General features: G+C 55.1%; 8 protein-coding genes across 8 annotated transcripts; 5 read left to right on the forward strand and 3 right to left on the reverse strand.

Moving 5' to 3' along the window:
- Nucleotides 1-146: 146 nt before the first annotated feature.
- On the reverse strand, nucleotides 147-1,980 carry PG998_007539 (vacuolar protein sorting-associated protein 45; the record flags this gene model as incomplete). Its single annotated transcript, XM_066874355.1, has 2 exons — nucleotides 147-785; nucleotides 841-1,980. 2 exons carry the CDS (start codon nucleotides 1,978-1,980, stop codon nucleotides 147-149), a joined length of 1,779 nt encoding a protein of 592 aa, XP_066730300.1.
- A 462-nt stretch (nucleotides 1,981-2,442) lies between these two features.
- PG998_007540 (mitochondrial outer membrane protein MMM1) lies at nucleotides 2,443-3,776 on the forward strand (the record flags this gene model as incomplete). Its single annotated transcript, XM_066874356.1, has 3 exons — nucleotides 2,443-2,483; nucleotides 2,548-3,000; nucleotides 3,041-3,776. The coding sequence occupies 3 exons, from the start codon at nucleotides 2,443-2,445 to the stop codon at nucleotides 3,774-3,776; spliced, it is 1,230 nt and encodes a 409-aa protein (XP_066730301.1).
- Nucleotides 3,777-5,255: 1,479 nt separating this feature from the next.
- On the forward strand, nucleotides 5,256-6,335 carry PG998_007541 (endo alpha-1-4 polygalactosaminidase; the record flags this gene model as incomplete). Its single annotated transcript, XM_066874357.1, has 2 exons — nucleotides 5,256-5,522; nucleotides 5,595-6,335. The coding sequence occupies 2 exons, from the start codon at nucleotides 5,256-5,258 to the stop codon at nucleotides 6,333-6,335; spliced, it is 1,008 nt and encodes a 335-aa protein (XP_066730302.1).
- Nucleotides 6,336-7,183: 848 nt separating this feature from the next.
- Nucleotides 7,184-8,449, forward strand: PG998_007542 (uncharacterized protein; the record flags this gene model as incomplete). The annotated part of the gene is made up of 3 exons (XM_066874358.1): nucleotides 7,184-7,305; nucleotides 7,370-7,767; nucleotides 8,322-8,449. The coding sequence occupies 3 exons, from the start codon at nucleotides 7,184-7,186 to the stop codon at nucleotides 8,447-8,449; spliced, it is 648 nt and encodes a 215-aa protein (XP_066730303.1).
- Nucleotides 8,450-8,460: 11 nt separating this feature from the next.
- On the forward strand, nucleotides 8,461-10,148 carry PG998_007543 (cytochrome P450; the record flags this gene model as incomplete). Its single annotated transcript, XM_066874359.1, has 4 exons — nucleotides 8,461-8,679; nucleotides 8,742-9,176; nucleotides 9,236-9,568; nucleotides 9,627-10,148. The coding sequence occupies 4 exons, from the start codon at nucleotides 8,461-8,463 to the stop codon at nucleotides 10,146-10,148; spliced, it is 1,509 nt and encodes a 502-aa protein (XP_066730304.1).
- A 75-nt stretch (nucleotides 10,149-10,223) lies between these two features.
- Nucleotides 10,224-11,842, reverse strand: PG998_007544 (FAD/NAD(P)-binding domain-containing protein; the record flags this gene model as incomplete). The annotated part of the gene is made up of 3 exons (XM_066874360.1): nucleotides 10,224-10,916; nucleotides 10,985-11,598; nucleotides 11,668-11,842. The coding sequence occupies 3 exons, from the start codon at nucleotides 11,840-11,842 to the stop codon at nucleotides 10,224-10,226; spliced, it is 1,482 nt and encodes a 493-aa protein (XP_066730305.1).
- Nucleotides 11,843-13,017: 1,175 nt separating this feature from the next.
- On the forward strand, nucleotides 13,018-15,017 carry PG998_007545 (uncharacterized protein; the record flags this gene model as incomplete). The annotated part of the gene is made up of 4 exons (XM_066874361.1): nucleotides 13,018-13,393; nucleotides 13,452-14,194; nucleotides 14,239-14,327; nucleotides 14,393-15,017. The coding sequence occupies 4 exons, from the start codon at nucleotides 13,018-13,020 to the stop codon at nucleotides 15,015-15,017; spliced, it is 1,833 nt and encodes a 610-aa protein (XP_066730306.1).
- Nucleotides 15,018-15,855: 838 nt separating this feature from the next.
- PG998_007546 (uncharacterized protein) lies at nucleotides 15,856-18,508 on the reverse strand (the record flags this gene model as incomplete). Its single annotated transcript, XM_066874362.1, has 4 exons — nucleotides 15,856-17,040; nucleotides 17,136-17,279; nucleotides 17,379-18,251; nucleotides 18,449-18,508. 4 exons carry the CDS (start codon nucleotides 18,506-18,508, stop codon nucleotides 15,856-15,858), a joined length of 2,262 nt encoding a protein of 753 aa, XP_066730307.1.
- Between the last annotated feature and the right edge of the window lie 506 nt (nucleotides 18,509-19,014).

The following is a 19,014-nucleotide window of genomic DNA, read 5'->3' on the forward strand; positions in this document are numbered from 1 at the left end:
TACCTTGCCACTGCAAGGACTGATAACCAACACCCAAATGAACGTGTATAGACAGGATGCCCAGGAATCAGAGAGATAGGCGAAATTGCTCTGGGCTATAGTTGGAATTATGTGATGTCGCTATAAGTAACAAAAGCACTTGAATCTCATCTTCTTCCGAGTTCTTGTCTCAGCCTCCCAGCCGTTGTGGTAGGCGGAGGGTCGGGCCAGGATGACACAGCATCGTCTACTTCCTCCAGGAATGTCGCCGCGTTGTGTATCGAAGTGCCTCCCAGCACGACTCTTATTCCCGGCGAAGACGCGTTGATACCTGCCACCATCTTCGCCTCTTCATACGTTGTCCCCCCAATCATGAATACCACAATGTCCTGGGGCTTGTCTCTCGTTGTGCCACCCCCCTCAACAAACGGATATTGCTGGTCGCGCAGGCGCCCCTTGATCAGGTTCTGTAGCGTAGTTTCTAGGAGTGGTGAATGCTGAGTATAAACGTTCTCCACGCCCTTGAGACCCTTGATGGCTCTGGCACCCGAAAAGATGCCACCTCCCTCGAATATGTCTGCAATGCCGCCCGCAGCTTGCGATTGCTGTAATGAATTGTGGTAAGCCAAAATTTTGGCTACCATGTCTGCGCGGCGAGGGTCAACACCCCCAGCAGCCGTGAGAAGGTCTACAAGCATTGCCAGGGCATTTGACGCATGCTTTTCGTATCGCAAAGCGTACAAAGCTACCAACCCGAGTTTGGCATCGGTAGTCACAGAAGGATTCTGTATCAGTCTTTGTACATTCTGCAATCTTGTCAGCGGCTGGACTCGAGCAAGAAAAATCCAAATTTCCACCAACCTTGAGATCTGCCGCGTGGTTATCGTTGCATGCTAAACTTTGTTCCACCTCACTAACTTCTAGCAAGTTTTCAGAACCGACCCTTCGACTCAGTTCCGACACCAATGTGACGTGCTTGCTGACATTGCCTGACAGCTTGCGGAACTCGGGATACTCCTCAATGAAGCGCTTCATGTCTGTGATGGATTCAATATTGGCGTTGTTTTTTGTTTTTGACTGGTACTGCTCGACATAGTCCTTGATGTTACCGCCGAGGTCACCAAAGTTGAGATACATGTTCTTCTTGAAGAAAGGGTCTTGGTCCTGAGAGAGGACGATCTCCTTAAGCTCCGGCCGTATCTCTGGGACTTCACTTAGATCCACGCGGCCGTTATTGATGCCGAGAAGATGGTGGACCATGGCTTGGTAGGTCCATTGGTTCAGCAGCGGGGTGGCCGGGTCTTCGCGCCGATCCAGGATCAGGAGTATCGGAGGCGTATCGACTTTCCGAAAGTCAAAAAGCTGGTCCTCCTGGGTGATGTTATACCGTACCTCGTTAGCCAGCTTCTTTGCAAGCAGACTGTTCTTCTCATAACGGATCAAGGGCTTCTTCTTGAGAGCCAGAAGCACAGCCGTGAGACCCTCTGTTGCCCTCTGCAAAGAATCGGTGTTCCACATATCGGGAGTCCTGCTCCATACGTGCTGCTGCGGAAGTGTGAGGTTGAGCGAGAACAAGTCTGGGTTGATAACCAGGAAGTCGGCAAAATGCTCCTGAACGAGCTTGACCACCTCATGGTCATCAGCCTCGGCCAGTCTCTCAAGGGCGGATTTCTTGGCCACGTTACTAAAGTACAGGTGGTACTCGCCGTATTTAGGCTCTCGCAGCTCATCAATGAGAAACTGGATCGAGTCCGAGGATGGACGAACAAAGCATACACATTTCAGGTGTCGCATCTTCTCCCGGGTTGCGTTGTCCAGGCGGTCAATGAGGTAGACTTCATGGTTGAGAAGTGATGATTGCGTGATGGCGGTTGACACGATGGGAACAGTATCTCTATCCAGTAGGAGAATCTTCATCTTGGCGGATGGCGCCCCGGTTGCGCTGTCTCCGACCGACACCATCTTAGCGATGTAGCCGGAGACGACTTGCACGACATCCATGTTTGTGTTGATGGGCTGGGCGCTGCAATGCGTCGGATTTATCGTGAAGGGGGTGGGATGCCGTCGTATTATCGATCTCCTGGGGTCGAAGGGGACTGGGGACAGCTTGACTGACTGACTTGAGGCGGCCGCTTCACCCACACAGCCCGTTAGCTGCATCGTCATGGTGGCAGGGATCGCCTGGGGTCTGTGCTCGACCTGTCCTAGTTCTGTCCTAGCTGTGTCAGGGGTGGGCTTAATTCTCCGCTACTTGCATATCCCTTCTAACTGGCGCCTATGACGAAGCAGTGAGCGCTATTCCGTACGGCTACATGTATGGACAGCAAACCACCGATAAGATAGCAGCAATTAATAATTAATTGAACGGCTTCGGGTCTCGCAACAATTCGGCCATTGGCGAGATGCCGTAGCAGCTTATTTCGCGAATACCTCGCCTCTCCCAGGCTGCAATAGCTGCCCCTCATGGCTTCTGCGGACGTCTGCCCAACGCGGCCGGAGCCAACGTACGTGTCGCATTCTTTCAACCCCGCCGCAGACTCTGACTGACGAACGACGACTCGCTACCAGCTTCTCCTTCACTCAGGGCCTAATAGTCGGCCAGCTATCTGTCGTTCTTCTCATCGCTGCCTTCATCAAGTTTTTCATCTTCGGGGATGCCCCATCCACCGAGGAAATAGCACAGCTTCGAGCTACGGAGCGGCGCTCGCGGACGCTTGCCCACAAACGATCTCTTCTCACCCTCCGTACCGACAACCCGAGACAATCTCAGCCGACTCTCAATAAGAAGAAGTCTGCCATTCTCCGGAACCCGCCGACTCTCACGATCGGTTCCATACTGCACAAGACTTATTATAACGTGGACAGCCACCAGCCCGAGTCCCTGGACTGGTTCAATGTCCTCATTGCTCAGACCATTGCCCAATTTCGAAAGGATGCCCAGCACGACGACGCCATACTCACCTCGCTGACCAAGGCGCTGAACGGGACCACGCGCCCCGATTTCTTGGACGAGATCAAGGTGTCGGAGCTTACCTTTGGGCGAAGACTTCCCCATATTAAGCAACTGCCGCATCATTCCGCTAGACGAGGATGGGCTGAGCTTGGATTCCGGCCCTAATGCTGGGAAGCGTTTCGATGCTAACAGCTCCCGAGCCACCCGAGAAGGCGCCCGGCTGCAAGCTCGCATGGATGTTGACTTGAGCGACATGATCACGCTTGCCCTGGAGACCAAGCTTTTGTTGAACTACCCGAAGCGACTGACGGCTGTCCTGCCTGTGGCCCTGGCCGTCAGCGTCGTGCGTTTCAGTGGCACACTATGTATCTCTTTCATCCCTAGTAACCCGTCGCAAAGCACGCCCACGATGATGGCGTTCAACTTCCTGGACGATTACCGTCTGGACTTCTCAATCCGCAGTCTGGTCGGCAGTCGGTCAAGGCTCCAGGACGTCCCCAAAATTGCGCAGATAGTGGAAGCCAGGTTGCACAAGTGGTTTGATGACCGCGTCGTGGAGCCGAGGTTTCAGGAGATTGCTCTTCCCAGCCTATGGCCACGCAAGAAGAATACAAGAGGGGGCGAGGACGGGTTAGATGCGGCTATGGGAATGGGTAGCGTGTCGAAAGGAAAAGGTATGAAGAGTGATGCGCGCCGCGAAAGCGGTGCCGAGTCTGATATGCTCAGAGACATAAGTCCAGAGCCCGGCAGCTTGCGGTACAGGAGACGTGGCCGGCTTGATAGCACTGGCCAGATGAGCATGCCCGGCGGAATGCCAGGAATGAATATGGACATATCATCATAATGCACAATCAAGCCACAGAAGGTCAAAGAAAGAAAGAAAAAGGAAATACAAAAACATCACTCACACTTCTGGCATGGGCTGCTAAGGGAAGCTTTAAAACAACTCGTTCTGTTTCTCGGCAACATGTGCTCAAGCACCGGGCAAACGACAAATTCTCACTCGACCAAGGCAAGGCAATTGCGTTTGTTATAAAATCGCAAGGGAGTAACTGTATCGCCATGTCGGTTTTTGCCCACCTCAGGGACTGCTTACCTTCTCCCGACTGCAGCATTGTCGCCACCATAGGTCGTTTCAACGGGCACACTCCTCTTTTGGAAGGAGAGCCAGCAGGTTCCTCCGCAATATGGTCTTGGGAGGAGACAATTGGTCATAATATTGACACTCATATATACATATCGAGTCTCTTGACCCTTTCCCGTTGTCGGTCCTTAGCCAGCACTTAACACATAACCTATCGTTGGCATGGTAGCTAAGACGACCTGGATATTGACGCGTCCAACCGCTTATACGGACTATGCTGGTATATTCAGCCAGTAATCGTACATACGAGGCAATAGCTAGATCACGATGCCACCATGGGGTTGTCACGTTGGATATTGCCATCGTATATGTGTATCAGCCTCATATGGCAGAGCTACGACTCCCTCTTGGCCACGCAACATATATGTCAGCCTCATCCTCCTTTTGCCAATCAAACCCGAACACGGGCCACATGATCTGGCTCGGACAGGGGGACCTCCTTTTTCATCGGTCGCGTCGTGTGTGCTGTGGCCAACCAGACGCCAACAAAGGTCGGGTAAACGAGTCTCGGGGTACAGACCGTGTAGCGGTGGCATTATCCCGGAATCCGGCACGCCGGATGACAATGCTACTTGCATCCGTTAGTTGGTGCCATTGATCCTTCTATTTCGGATTCGTTTTGTGGCTGACTTGGCTCGTAACAGTTGTCACTCAGATAGGCAGGTTGCAACCTGCTTACTACATCCGCAGTACTTGGCGCCATTTTGGCCAGTCACCCACATAGCACATCGCCATATTCATACCAGTATCCATACTCCTTTGACCCGTACCGCGTGACATACCCCTTGTAATTACATTAGGGCCGAAGAAAGCGTTCCGAGAGCAGAACGAATTTAGACGAAGTCATCCCACCTCCGACCAGGGGTCGGAAGGATCACCACCCAGGCCTCAGCTCGGCACCGATGGCACGGTTTGGTGTTTGGTGACACACTTCACGACAGCAAGGGAGTAAATTGCTGCTAAAAGTAAGCTTACTTCTCAAACGCAACTGGATGGTAATGTGTGAAGAGACGGATATACATTTGAGTCTTATTGCCAATATCGAAAAGCATAAGAAGCTGTATTCGCGACCCCAATACTTCAATTGACCTCAATCATCGCTCCTCCCACACCAGATCTGACGTTGTGGAACGTTTAGATATTCAAACGCCAGCCTCGACAGATCTAATTGGAAAGGCCATGTTATTCCCTACGTCGCTCTCCTTCGTAGCCGCATTCGCTGGTTTAGCAGCCAGTTCCCAGGTGGCTACGGTACCCAAAACAGCCCGTGCCGCGAATGCGCCGAGTTTCTTCAAGCCTGGAGTGAAATGGCAAATCGAGATCAGCGACCCCATCAGGGTATCGAGATCCTCGCCGGTACCGCCGAGTGATGCTCGTGTCTGGGATGTCGATATGTGGGATTCTATCGACGGTGACGCTGCCAACAACGTTATCGCAAGACTTCGAGTAGGCATCTATTTGTCGTTCCTATTGTGTGGCCGAAAAAATTGAGTTTTTCACTGACGAGATCTGTTCCAGACCGCCCAGAAGTCGACGGTTGGCGAAATTTTTGTCATCTGTTACTTCAACGGTGGCGGCCTCAACCCTGCGGACCCCGACAAAGACAAGTTCGACCCCAAGGACGTCCTGGGGACGATCAAGGACTGGGAGGACGAGAACTACGTGGACATCGCGAGTAGTAAAGCGATCGACCTGATGAAGGAGCGCATCGACGCAGGCATCGCCGGCGGCTGCGACGGCTTCGACCCAGACAATATCGACGGGTACCTCTCCCCGGACCGTGTGAGGCGCAATACGAGCGACCATCGCTCCCTGACGGAGTCGGACTACTACGACTTCGTCAAGGCGTTGGCAGACCACGCGCATGCGAATGGGAAACTACTGGGTCAGAAGAACGCGGCGGAGCTCCTCGCGCTCAAGGACGGCACGAACCGGGGCCTACTCAAAGATGACGTTGTTGACTTCGTTGTCACCGAGGGCTGTGCCGTGCCAGGTCCTGGTAACGGCGACGCCTGGTGCGATGCGGTGAAGCCCTTCGTCCAGGACGGCAAGCCTGTTTTCCAAATCGAGTACCCGTCTCAGTGGGGCAACAATTGCTCGCCCGCGGCCTTGAAAGGAGAGGCTCTCGCAAAGTACTGCGCCTACAATGCCAGCGACTTCAGTCCTATCATCAAGCTGGATGGGCAAGAGTGTGGGCTGGATGGCGTGACGCAGTACTGCGACTCCTTCGAGCTTGTGGTCACCCCCACGGAGGCGTGAAGAGAAGCGAGGGCAATCGGTTGGCACAACTTGACCTGTAGAGCCTGACCCTTCCCACCTTTGGCGGAAGGTCGCCGTGCAAGAGGGTCCGGCGCGGGACACCAAGTCGGGGTATAGTCTTCCTAATTCCATCATTACTTAGATACGCTATTCGGAGGCGGGCGACAACGTTACGGCGCCAAGGGATTCTGCCGGTTTCTGTTCCCATCTATTTTAGATTAAATGGGCTCTCAATCCTGGACCCAATCCGGCCGCCTGGGCTTGGTGGTCCTTGGCAAGCTGTGCGGTTTTGATTTAGCCTGCGCGGATGATCTCCTTCCTGAATCCCAGTTCTGGGGGGGTCTTGATCTGCGAAACTTGGAAAATGGTTAATATACAGCTCGAAATTCCTCTTTTCGTGGCCACGCCGTTGCCCTAATTGCCATATTTGCCCAGGTTCTTGGCCTTGCTGTGCCCCGATTCATGGCGCCAGACCACGAGCCCCCTTACAGAGGGCAAGTCGGGAGCGAACCAATAGGTCTATCGAGAAGTAGGACAAGACATTGTATTTTATTACTGCCCAGCTGGAAGGACCATAGCAAACACCAGGATTCGTGGTAACATAGGTCGCCACATGGAGGATGATCTGCTCAGTGATTTCCCATTCCGTGCTTCCGCAAATGGAATCACTATATCCTTGCCACTTGCCTATTGGCGGTACTATATAAATGTCTGCTGGGCCTTCTCGCTTCATCGGGGCACAAACAACACACCCAGCGCAGCAACTCCCCACTGAAGCCCAATCAAGAACACCCCCATCACCCACCCACCTAGCCTTATCTTTATCAAACACTGAGCAGGATAGAGCCATGAAGTGGTCATCAAGCCTTCCATGTCTCGGCCTCGTGGCCTCTTTCGCATCGGCCCACCCGGTATCCCGAGAAAGTAGCGATGTCACAGCGGCTGACGTATACCAGTTAGGTGCCACTATGTAAGCACTCATCAGCAACATATCTGAATGTGACGGCATTTCTCAACTCCTATACCTATACCAGCGGCGGTCTGAGTGACCGAGTTCTCAATTTCGACGGCTTCACCGTCGGCTTCTTCACGAGCCAGGAGCCGGGCCCCATCTACGTGACCGCGCAGCCCAGCAACCAGAACGCAAGCTTGTTCTCGCTGCACCTCTGGCCCGCCGACAAGCACGAGGACCACGTGCTCGGCTTGCAGCCGACCTACGCAGAGCAGGCAAGCCCCGGCATGATCACTCGGATCGAGAAGCCGCCTGTGAAGACACCCGGCTCCGGCGACGGGGGTGATGACACCAAGGCTGTCTGGAACACGTGGACGATGGTCGACGGGAACCTCAATGTCTATCCGCCCCCGCAGAACTGGGTCGCTGTCACGTACCCGAACGGAGGTTCCGGGTCTTTCAATCTTCTGGCCATGATCCGTAAGTCTTCGATCCCACACACCATTTTCCTTCCACGTAGGGCACTTCCAAGAGTAATATCTCAGATCGGAGGTGCTAACACACACAACATAGCGGGATGGGCTGCGATTGAACCGTTCAATGCCCAACTTACCTATACAAAGGTTGATACCACCAGGGCCCAAAGTTGAGACCTAAAACTGGTGGGATCGAGAATAGGGGTGGGAAATAGCCAAAGGAGCAGATTCGCATACAACCGTGCACTGGCCCAGCCATCTCCAAGAACTATCTATCACTTCAAAGTCCACGTCAAAGCTCTACAGTACAAACATCTTGTTGGTATCACAACGGCTTGACCTTGAGATCGGCTTGACCTTGAGATCGGCTCGGTTTGATATACTGGTAAAAGGGGGGGATACAACAACAGGACTTGACGTGATTGGCCCATTTAATGTGGAACCATTATAGCAAGGGGTACGTACTCCCAATACGAATACGAACACGCCCTACTTCCAGTATAGGCCGGACTTGCATTGACCATAGCGAAATGTGTACTATGTATTATTATATTCTAGGAGCGGAGATAGCGATGCCTGTACCGGGAGGCAGCTTCCTACAAAAGGCCAAAGAGACCTCGTCCCTCCTCGACCAACTGTTCGGTGTCGTCTTTGTCCATCAGCACACGCCTCCCGTCTCCGTCTGATAGCCGCGACGATGATAACTCCCGCCGAGTTCCAGCAGGCGTCCGCAAGTCGACACGCCATCTGCGGCCTCCTTGGACTAGTTGCCTTGCTTCTCATCAACGCCTGTCGACAAACCCTCTTCCGCTCCAAAACCGAACCACCATCCGTTTTCCACTGGATTCCCTACGTCGGGAGTGCCGTCTCGTACGGCATGGACCCTGTTGCATTCTTCCACAAGTACCGGGCCAAGGTAAGTTCTCGTAGAAGATAAGCCCTGTTCTAGCGTCATACGCCCCGGCTAATAAGCACCAGTACGGCGATGTCTTCACTTTCACTCTCTTTGGCAGGAAAATGACCTGCTACTTGGGCGTCGAGGGTAATGATTTCATCCTCAACGGGAAGCACCAGGATGTCAATGCCGAGGAAATCTACGGGCCGCTGACCATTCCGGTATTTGGCAGCGATGTTGTCTACGACTGCCCCAACTCCAAGCTGATGGAACAGAAGAGATTTGTCAAATTCGGCCTAACCCAAACAGCCCTGGAAGCCCATGTGCCCTTGATCGAGAACGAAGTGTTGGACTATGTCAAACTGACTTCCGAGTGGAAGGGTGCTTCCGGCGTGGTCGACATTACCCGCGCCATGTCCGAGATCACACTGTTTACTGCGGCACGGTCACTGCAAGGAAAGGAGGTACGCCAAAAGCTGACGGCTGACTTCGCCAAGCTGTACCATGACCTGGACCTAGTGAGTGCCTTTGTGACGCTGCGTTTCCCAAGCTTGTGCTGACAATAACCACCCAACAGGGCTTCTCTCCCATCAACTTCCTCTTCCCTGGCCTACCCTTGCCACGAAACCGCCGTCGCGACGCTGCCCATGTGAAAATGCGAGCTGTCTACCTCGACATAATCGAAGAACGCCGCGAAAACAACCTGGAGTCCGATGCAGAGCACGACATGATCTGGAACCTCATGCATTGCAGTTACAAGAACGGTGAACCCGTCCCCGACAAGGAAATTGCCCACATGATGATCACACTTCTTATGGGAGGCCAGCATTCATCTTCTTCCGCCGGCTCGTGGATTCTGCTACGCCTCGCGGCGCACCCCAATATTGCCGAAGAGCTGTTCCAGGAGCAAGTGCAAAGTCTCGGACCAGACGGCAACGCCGGCCATCTTCCACCGCTACAATACTCAGATCTGGACAAGCTCCCCTCCTGAACAACGTGGTCAAGGAAACTCTTCGTCTACACGGCTCCATCCACTCCATTCTCCGCAAAGTGAAGAACCCCCTTCCCATTGCCGGAACCCCCTACGTGGTCGGCGCCGGCAAGGTGCTGCTGTCCTCCCCATGGTGACCTCGACGAGCGAGGAATACTTCCGAGACGCCAGGAGCTGGAACCCGCACCGGTGGGACGAGCCTCGACACAACGCCGTGGAGGAGGCGGCCGGCGAGGCCGTGGTGGACTACGGATACGGCGCCACGACGTCGGGGGCCAGGAGTCCGTATCTCCCGTTCGGGGCGGGACGCCACCGCTGCATCGGCGAGAAGTTTGCGTATCTGAACCTCGGCGTCATTGTCGGCACCCTGGTGCGCAACTTCAAGTTTTCTACCATGGACGGGAAGGAGGGCGTTGTGCCGCCCACGGATCACACTTCCATGTTTGCGCGACCACCGCAGCCTTCATCGATCCGCTGGGCCCGCCGGGAATACAACTGAGATGGATTATGTATGCAAGAATCAATTTATTATTTATCGACGTTTCCCAAGCTCTGTGATCGATCAAACCCAGACTCAGTCCCAGTTCCCAGCTCCAAGATCCACCGACTTTCCCTGGTCAAGATCCCTCATGATGTCGTCGATGTTCCAAGGGACGTATCTGTATCCGGGAGGGTAGTTGGGTGCTATCTCCTCATTCTCATCCATCGGGATACCCCTGCGCATACCCTCGACGCACTTGGCATAGTTCTCGTAGGTATACGCCTCCGGGTCATGATCCCACACCCAGCGCGGGTGCTTCGGTTGCGCCTTGCGCGGGTCCAATTTCGCCTTCGCCCAGTCCGTGTCCTGCAGGCGCTCGGCGTTGGAGAAGCCCAGCTTCTGCGCGCAGGCGGTGCGCAGGAACCGGAAGTTGATGTGCGCCCGCACGGCCTCGGGCACCTTGTCCCGGCTGCCGGCGAGCTGCAGGCACGACACAAGGGAGACGGCGTCCTCGATCGCCTGCGTCGCCCCGTTGCCCGACGATGGCATGTACGAGTGCGCCGAATCCCCAATCTGGATGATGCGCGCCGTGGGCGAGCTCCAAGATGGCTGCGGGTTCCGCCAGAAGAGCTCGAAGTTGACAATGGTTCTCGGCGGTGTGATACGCACGAGATCCTTGAATATGGGCGCCCATCCCTCAGCGCAGTGCACGCTGTCATCGATCTTCTCTAAGACGTCCTCGGCCTCCACCGTGTGGTTCCATGACTCGCGCTCGTCTCCAGTGGCCTGGAATGAAACGTCAGACAAGGGGCGGACAGGGGGCATCGTTCAGCGGTGGAACAGAGTAGGCTTACATCATGGTTCACAATCCACACGATCACATCGTGACGGGTCAGTGTGAGACCGTAACTTCCGGGCCCGAGAAATGTTCTCACGATCGGGTCTTTCCCGTCCTTGAGCTTGAAGAAGTCTTTGACTCCTGGGTTCTTGTCCAGAACTTCAACGGGGAAGACGGCTCGCCACATAGCCCTGCCCGAACTTGCGGCTCGGACTTGTCCACCAACGACCTCCTGGCTTTTGGATCCGACGCCGTCTGCAGCAATCACAACATCTGCCTCGAAGCGCTCGCCATTGTCCGTCTCGACACCAGCTTTGTTCCGCGTCGCGTCCTCGAAATACCGGACCACACGCTTCCCAAACTCGATCTTGATACCGAGCCGACTGACCTGGTTGACGAACATTTTGTACACTAGAGGCCGCATCTGAAAGGCTCCGGGGGGCGTATTCGGGTCCAGTCCGGCCTCCTTGAGACGCTCGGCTACCTTGAGCACAGGAATCATGCGCGTACCGTCATGCTTGAATGTTTCCATCCAGCAGTTATGCAGCGAGATCTCGTCGTATTCCTTGGCCATGTCCGGCCAGTGCTTGAAGAACTTTGTCCCGCTCAGGCCCATGAAGTACATGTCGCCTGCACCAACAAGTCAGTATATATGGCGGAGATTCCATACGTGTCGGCAGGGCTGGTCGAATTGCTCACCCATTGTGCTAATCTCGGTGTGCCTCTCCAACACCTGCACCCTGTGTCCCTTTCGGTAGCACTCGATGGCCGCGGTAAGCCCTGCCAGCCCAGTGCCTACTATGAGCACATTGATGCCAGAATCGGGGTAGGAGCCGACTGGCTTTGAAGTGGAAGCAGAGTGGCCAGAGTTCATTTTGGCGGGATGTGACGAGCTGTTGTACGGCCAGGCCGAGTTGGAGGAAGAGGGGTTTGTCTTTGTCATGCAGAAGGCTTTCCATGTCTACTTTATAGTGAAACTATTCGGCGATGTGGCTTGCATGGAGCAGGTGGCAGTTCAGCTGGCGTTCAGGAGTCACCTGCTAGATTCCTTGGCGCCCAGGGGTGGACGGTATCGCAAAAGGCCAATCACCATTCGCGACGATGATGTAATACAAATCAGTAATCGTATACCACATCAAGCTCAACGACATCCATCGGGCCGGATCCAAAAGCCTAAAGCTTCCTTGGCGGTAAGGAGGCTGATCCTTGTATTCCATCGTGCTCGTGGTCCGCACAGCACATACACTTCGTGCCAACCAAGCGCTCTATCTGACGGATAAAGGCAATTTGGAGCCGCAACTCGGAACTCTACACATCGGCTCACTGCGTACAAGGTCCCTCGATGGCCTAAATTGCACTTACTGATAGACACTTGGCCTTGGGGATCGTCGTCAACCCTTCCCTCCTTAACCCAGAAGCTTGTGTCTATTCTTGTGCACGGATTGAGTGACATGCCCAGCACCTGTTGCCCCCTGCTCTGCCACACAGCCCCTGAGGCGGAATTCGTGCGGCTCTACACACCTTCAACGTATCACATGGTTACGATAGAACCCAAGGCCTCGCATAACTGCTCAATGATTCATCTCGGGTTGGACCAGGGTCGCCATACACCTACACAAAACAAGAAGGAAAGATACCAAGTTAGATCCTGGTAGCATAATAGCTGACGATTTGATTTCCAAACACTTCTTTTGGAAAATGCCACGAATAATGGCTTGCGTTGATGGGTAACCCTGTCTAACCTGGCAAAGGGGTTGCATATCGACCATTGTCAAGAATTTTAATATCCGTTATCGTATGACGGTTGGGCCTGAAAGGCTGTTGGGGTTGGGGGTGGTTTGATAGGCGAATATTTCGACTCTTAACACATGTGTCAGCACATGCGGTTATATTGCTTGGCCAGGTATAGACAGCTTTCTTTCTTCAAAAGGCCCAACATTCCCGGAAGGAGCGGCAGCAAGGCAGTCGCAAGCCCCTCCGTACTCGCAGGAGATGCTGATAACGCCAGAGACAAATACACGCCACTGAGTTCCCTGACCAGGCCGAAAGATGCAGCTCATCACCTTCATCATACTGACTGCCTTCTTGGCAGGGCTGGCCCTCGTTCACTTTGTTCGGGCCTTCAAGGAAATCAACGGCTCGAAATACCCGCCGGGACCAACGCAGATGCCATGGATCGGACGCATCCACGACCTACCGATCCAACTCATGTGGCTCAAGTTCAAAGAGTGGGCGGACCTTTACGCAGTAAACGGCTTCTACCGGACAACAATGCTGGGGGCCAACTTCGTTATTGTGACCGACGAGAAGGTGGCCGAGGACCTCCTCGTGAAGCGTGCGCGTACGAATTCGGACAGGCCAGTTATCCGCTCTCTGTTCAACAACAAGAGCTCCATGGAGTATTTGCCGTTGATGGGGCGAAGCCGTAAGATCCCCTTTCCATCCCCAGCGAGTATACGGCTGATTTAACCCGTGAAACCAAGAATACTGGGCTCGCCAACGCAAACTAACGCACGCCTACCTCACCGAGGCTACCAACGCGCACTACCACGGCGTCCTCGACTTCGAAGCCAAGCGGTGGCTGGCACGGCTCATCGCCCACCCGGACGGCTTCCAGGCCTCGCTCGAGGACATGGCGGCGAAGGTCATGTGTCAGCTGGTGTGGGACGACCCGTTGCTGAGCGGAGAGTGTGCGGAGGGTGCCTGGGGCCTGTTGCGGCAGATGTCGCCCGCGGGGCCCATCACCAACGTGCTCACGCCGCTATGGCATCTGCCCGACGTGGGGCCGCTCAACCCGTGGAAGCGCGCCGAGCGCCGCCGCCACGCAGCTCAACGCGACTGGTGGATGGAGCGTCACCTGTGCGTTCGCGAGAAGATGGCGCGCGGCGAAATGCGACCATGCTGGACGCGCCAGTTCCTCGAGCGCAGCAGCAAGATGTCGTCGTCTTCGGCGGCCTCCGTGTCCGCCATCGACGGCGATCCCGAGGCGTCGTGCATGTTGGGCATGCTGGCGCTCGTGGGCATTTTTACCGTCGCCGGTCCGCTCAGCTATTTCCTGGTTAGCATGGTTACGCATCCCCACTGGCAGGCCGAGGTGCAGAAGGAGATTGATGAGGCCTGCAAGGGGCAACTTCCTACGCTGGCGGACACGCCGAACCTGCCAGTCTTGCGTGCCTGTATCAAGGAAACGATGCGATGGAAGCCAAATGTGCCGACTGGTAATATTGTGAATCCGCACCTTACAGGCCCCTTAACCATACTAACTGGAAGATTATAGGCGTTGCGCACGAAACGGAAGCAGATGACGTTTACAACGGCTATTTCATCCCCAAGGGCACTCGCATTCTTCCGCTTGACTGGTAAGAGCTTCTTCTCCCACAATGTGCATGTGTGAGCCAGCGCTAATAATACTGCTTTTGCTCAGGGCGTTCCTACGCAATCCCAAGAAATATCCCGACCCGGACAATTTCCGCCCCGAGCGATGGTTGGAAGTTGGATGGCCAACTTACCAGGGGCCCCTGACACAGTACCCGACCCTCAAGGGCATGTCGTCTTTCGGCTGGGGCCAGCGGCAGTGCCTCGGGCAGTCGCTAACCGAAGACGAACTGGTTGTAGCGTGCGGTGCGCTGGCCTGGTGCTTTAATCTGCGACCTAAGCGCGACCCGGTAACGGGTCTGGAACTGCCTGTGCCGGTCGACAAGTCCAACAGCCTGCTCATCATCAAGCCGGACCCGTTCGACATGGCGTTCGAGCCGCGCAGCGAGGAGCGCCGACAGGAAGCACTGCGGTTGTGGTGCGAGGCCGAGTCCAAGGACATGCGGCAACGAGCCGACTTCTTAAACCGACATCGGACGCAGGAGGACGAACCGACACGGAAAAACGCTTCTTTCCAACCGCCTTACGAGGTTGTGGTCGGTGATATGTCCTCGGCGGATGAGAAGAAAGACGAGACAGCCTACAGGTTTGGACTTGCAGCCGCAGGTGGCGAGGCCGAGGTAGCTTGGCAGCTCGTGTCACATTCTTCTGCCTTCCCCATCACGATGCAGTAGCCGTTTATTGGCTTGGGTTGGGGAGGTATTTGATTTTAGAAGTTCTGTGTTATGGGTTATATTATGGATTACAAAGCCCCATTGGTGCTCACAGCGTTCACGGCGTTAACAGACGCAGAATTGCGGGACAACGGAGAAGAAGATTAGATGTTAGACTAGATCTAAAGGGATAGACACTAGATGCTATACAACCCAGAGAATATGTTTCTGGTGATGGCTGGACATTCGAATGGTCATAGATCGGCCACTTGTTTGTGAGGTGAAGTGTAATGGAGCCTACGAAGCGCCTTCAACACGTGGCCGCGGGCATGAATGGTTTTCGGACAGCCGCGAAGTTCGAAGCCGGCCGGTACTAGCTTGGACCTTGAGTGTTGCCGCAGGGATATTCGAGATGCCAAGTCGTGTTCTGTCAGCCATGTGGTTAACGTGGTGCATTCGGCCGTCAACATGCAGCTTATCGCAGGGACGCTGGACATGACGCAAGGAGCTGGGGAGTTGAGAAACGCTCCTTCTTTCAATAGACTAACACCAAACCCTTCCCGAACTCGCCTCCAAACAACGTACACGAAGAGCCCAGCATAGTAATCGTGGGATTGCAACGGCCGTAGAACAGCAAGCAAAGCAAGAAATATAGCTATCAAACGAAATCCCGTTCCTTGGTCTCGTGGAATCTTTCATTTTCTGTGAACCGAGCATTTTGCTCCACCAGTTTCAGCCCCCTTTCCCCTTTCCCCCTTTCCCCCTTTTCGCCAAGTGGCCCCCAACCCCTTTCGGTGACTTGCAGCTGCGGCCGCCCCCAAGAAGTGACATTGATAATAAACGAAGCGAACTATCGTCGCTACCCGAGCCGCCCGACCTCGATCCAGCCGCGCCGGCCGCCCCCACCCCCACGACCCCCAATCCACGCCTCCACTTCTCGGCCCCTCTGCTCCAGCCGGTCCCGGAAATCACAACACCAAGCGCGTTCGAGCTCGCCGTCGCGACCGTCGGGGCTCCAGAGCACACTGTAAAACCGCTCGACGACGTGCAGGGGTGCGAGGGTCAGATTCGGGTGGCCGGCAATGGCGGCATTATCATTATCGAATTGCGGTACTTGCTGCTGCCGCCGCTGATCTTCTTCTCCTTGTCCATTCCCTCCTCTTCTTCCCCGGGGGACTGACGGTGCCGCCAGCGGCCCGATGGCCCAGTCCAGACTCCGGCAGATGTTTGCCGCCAGCTTGCGACGTTCTCGCACCTGGTAGCGTGAGGGGTCGCACCCGGGCGGCAGGAGGTCCTCCAAGCGCCGCCCTGGTAGCATCCCCATGTGATGATTAGGATTAGGAGATGATTGCATGCCGCCCCGCGCACCATGACAACTACTGTTGCTGGTCGCTGACGTTGCGGATGTGACTGGACGAACGGGGGCAGCAGCATTGTCCCTCATGAGAACTGAGGCGGAAGAGAACCCAGTGACAGAGTCGGTGAAAAGCTCTGCAGTGGTACCACCGCCGTCGTAGAATATGGTTTCTACAAGTACCGCCATGCACTCGTATAACAGCATCAAGGCGGTCCAGTAGTAGACGTGACCGAGCCCGGTGACAGTACTGGCAAAGTCGTAGGTGTCCGCGAAGGGAATCTGTGCATGTCTCTGTCTTCCCGGCTGTCTCCGCCCTCGTACCCTTCCGCGTCCCTCTGTTCCTCCTGTTATTCCGCCACCGCCCAAATTCAGGCTGCCGTGAATCCAGTACAAGAGAGGCATGTCGCGGTTTCCAGCCGCGGCCGCCTCAATCCGGGCATACCACCGCGCCAGCTCCATCTCGATGCTGAGGCAGTTAGTCAGAAGGTCCTTGACCTTAAGCCGGCGACCGATGGTGGCAGATGGCAGCGACAGGACGCGGTCGGTGCGGTGGAACAGGGACGGGATGACGGAGATCACGTCGAAGAGCGAGTCAAGCGAGCTCTTAGGATGCAGTTCGTAGGGGACGGTTGTCCATTCTGGGGAGGCTAGGTGGCAAGGCGTGCGAGCCAGGAGTGAGGCCATGATCTGACCACACATTAGCGCGAAGTGGTAAGCAGCACGGGGGAAGCAGAAGGACAGTGCGCCTTAAGATGTCACCGAAAATCATGTTATCAACTTACAGCATTCGGCCGATACACTCGAGCAAAGAGATGGTGTGACGGGAAGTTGCGAAAATGCAGCGGCCCGAGACTGAGGACAGGGTCGGCAAGGATCGTGGGGTCCCGCCATGGGGGTTGGTTACTCCGAGCGGCTGATGCGTTATGCTAAATATCAATAGCAGGCAGTCAGTAATCCAGTTACTCCTTTTCTTCTGTAGTACAGATGAGATAGTCTGGGAGATGAGATATGGGCACATTGCTTACTTCGTAGAGGAAAAGGCACACGCCCTCCGATAAAGTGGTTGTAGTCGGTATATACCCAGGGCCGGACCCGCCGGTGTAGTGAATCGTCGCATCACTAACTGCCTGCGACGGTATATGCACGAAGCACTGGGCACTCAGGCGGAACCCTTCCTCATCTGGTGATGCGACTACCATGCTCGCCGCGGCATCGCGGTGTCGGGAGGGCGGCAGGGTCAATGTCAGCTGGCCCTCGGGTGTCATTGGATCGAGAGACCTGAGGACGTCGTCAACCTTCGGTGTCCGTAGCGCCAGGAAGCGGACCCGGTGGAAGGTGCTCTCCGTGGGGGACGGCGCTGACATGAGCGTGACTGTGTCGCCGTAGTCCCACGCCGGCATCAAGGGCTCTAGAGGCTTCAGGGGCTCGACTGGTGCTATCGAAGCCGTCGTTACCGGCATCGCAACTGCTACCGCTGTGGCGTTGCCGCTCATGCTACCGCTATTACCGATTCCCGCGGTGAAGGAGCTGTCCCTACACCGGTTCGGAATTGAGGGAACAAAAGCCGAGGGAGACGCCGAGGATGCTTCACGTAGTGACATCTGTGGTGAAGCTGCGCTAGAGCTGGGCGAGGAAGAGAAGGAGCCGATGATGGCGGCCGCAGCGGCGGAGTCTGCCCCTGCTGCCGCCGCCCCTTTGGTTTGCCTTTTTCTAGAATTGGCCCGTGATGGTGACGGGGACGAGGAGGCCTGCGGCTGGCCGAGATTTCTTGGCGGGTGCGAGGCACAACGCCCCTTGTCGTCGACGGTGCCTACAATGAAGACGGTCTCGCGCTCGTAGCCCTCGCAGACGCGGCCATGATTTGTGCATTTCTTGCAAAAGGGGCGCGTATTATCACACTGACGACGAATAAGTCAGCAGAAGCTCTCTTAGGTCGTTCGGATTCGTGCCCGAGCCCTAGGCCATCAACCGAGAAGGATGCGGGCATACACCATGACGCTTGGATCATCGCGACCAGCCAAGATGTCTTGACAGGACTACAAGGCAGATCCATCATGACAAGGTAAGAGAAATGGAGGGGACATCTTCGACTAACCTTGACTCGCCTCACACGACAAGTGTTGCAGCCTTTATATTTTCCTTTGACTCCAACCATTGCCGCCTAATATTTCTCTCCCAAGTGTGTATCGGTGAATCTGACGGAGAATCCCCCTCCTGGTACGACGATGCTACTACAGCCAAGGAAGAATGCGAAGTTGAGAACAACAACTGAATGCTAAAAAAGATTCAAGTGAAAGAAGAGATGGAAAGAAAAGGCTTCAGCCTTCCACTTCATGATCGAGACATATTGTCGTCTCGATACGGGGTCACTTGTTCAGTTGTTATGAGTTTCGGGGCATAATCGTAGCACCGCAGATCCGGTTCGAGAAGGAAGGAAGACTCGGGCAGAAGGCCGATACGGCGTTTATTTTATTATGGCTAATTGTCATTTGGAGGGAGAGGGTTCGCGAGTGCCCCAGAGTAAGCAATAAGGGGAGGGTCAGGTGTCTAACGTTTCTGCTGGGATAAGGCATTTGCAAGTCGTCAATAAGGGGAGAGAATTCAGACCCCAAGGGCAAGTAGGGTCGAGAATGGGGGCGGGGCGCTGCTCAGCTGGGGGTC

This window comes from Apiospora kogelbergensis (genome assembly GCF_038363985.1).
Source record: "Apiospora kogelbergensis strain CBS 113332 chromosome Unknown utg000005l_segment0_segment0, whole genome shotgun sequence".
NCBI lineage: Eukaryota > Fungi > Ascomycota > Sordariomycetes > Amphisphaeriales > Apiosporaceae > Apiospora > Apiospora kogelbergensis.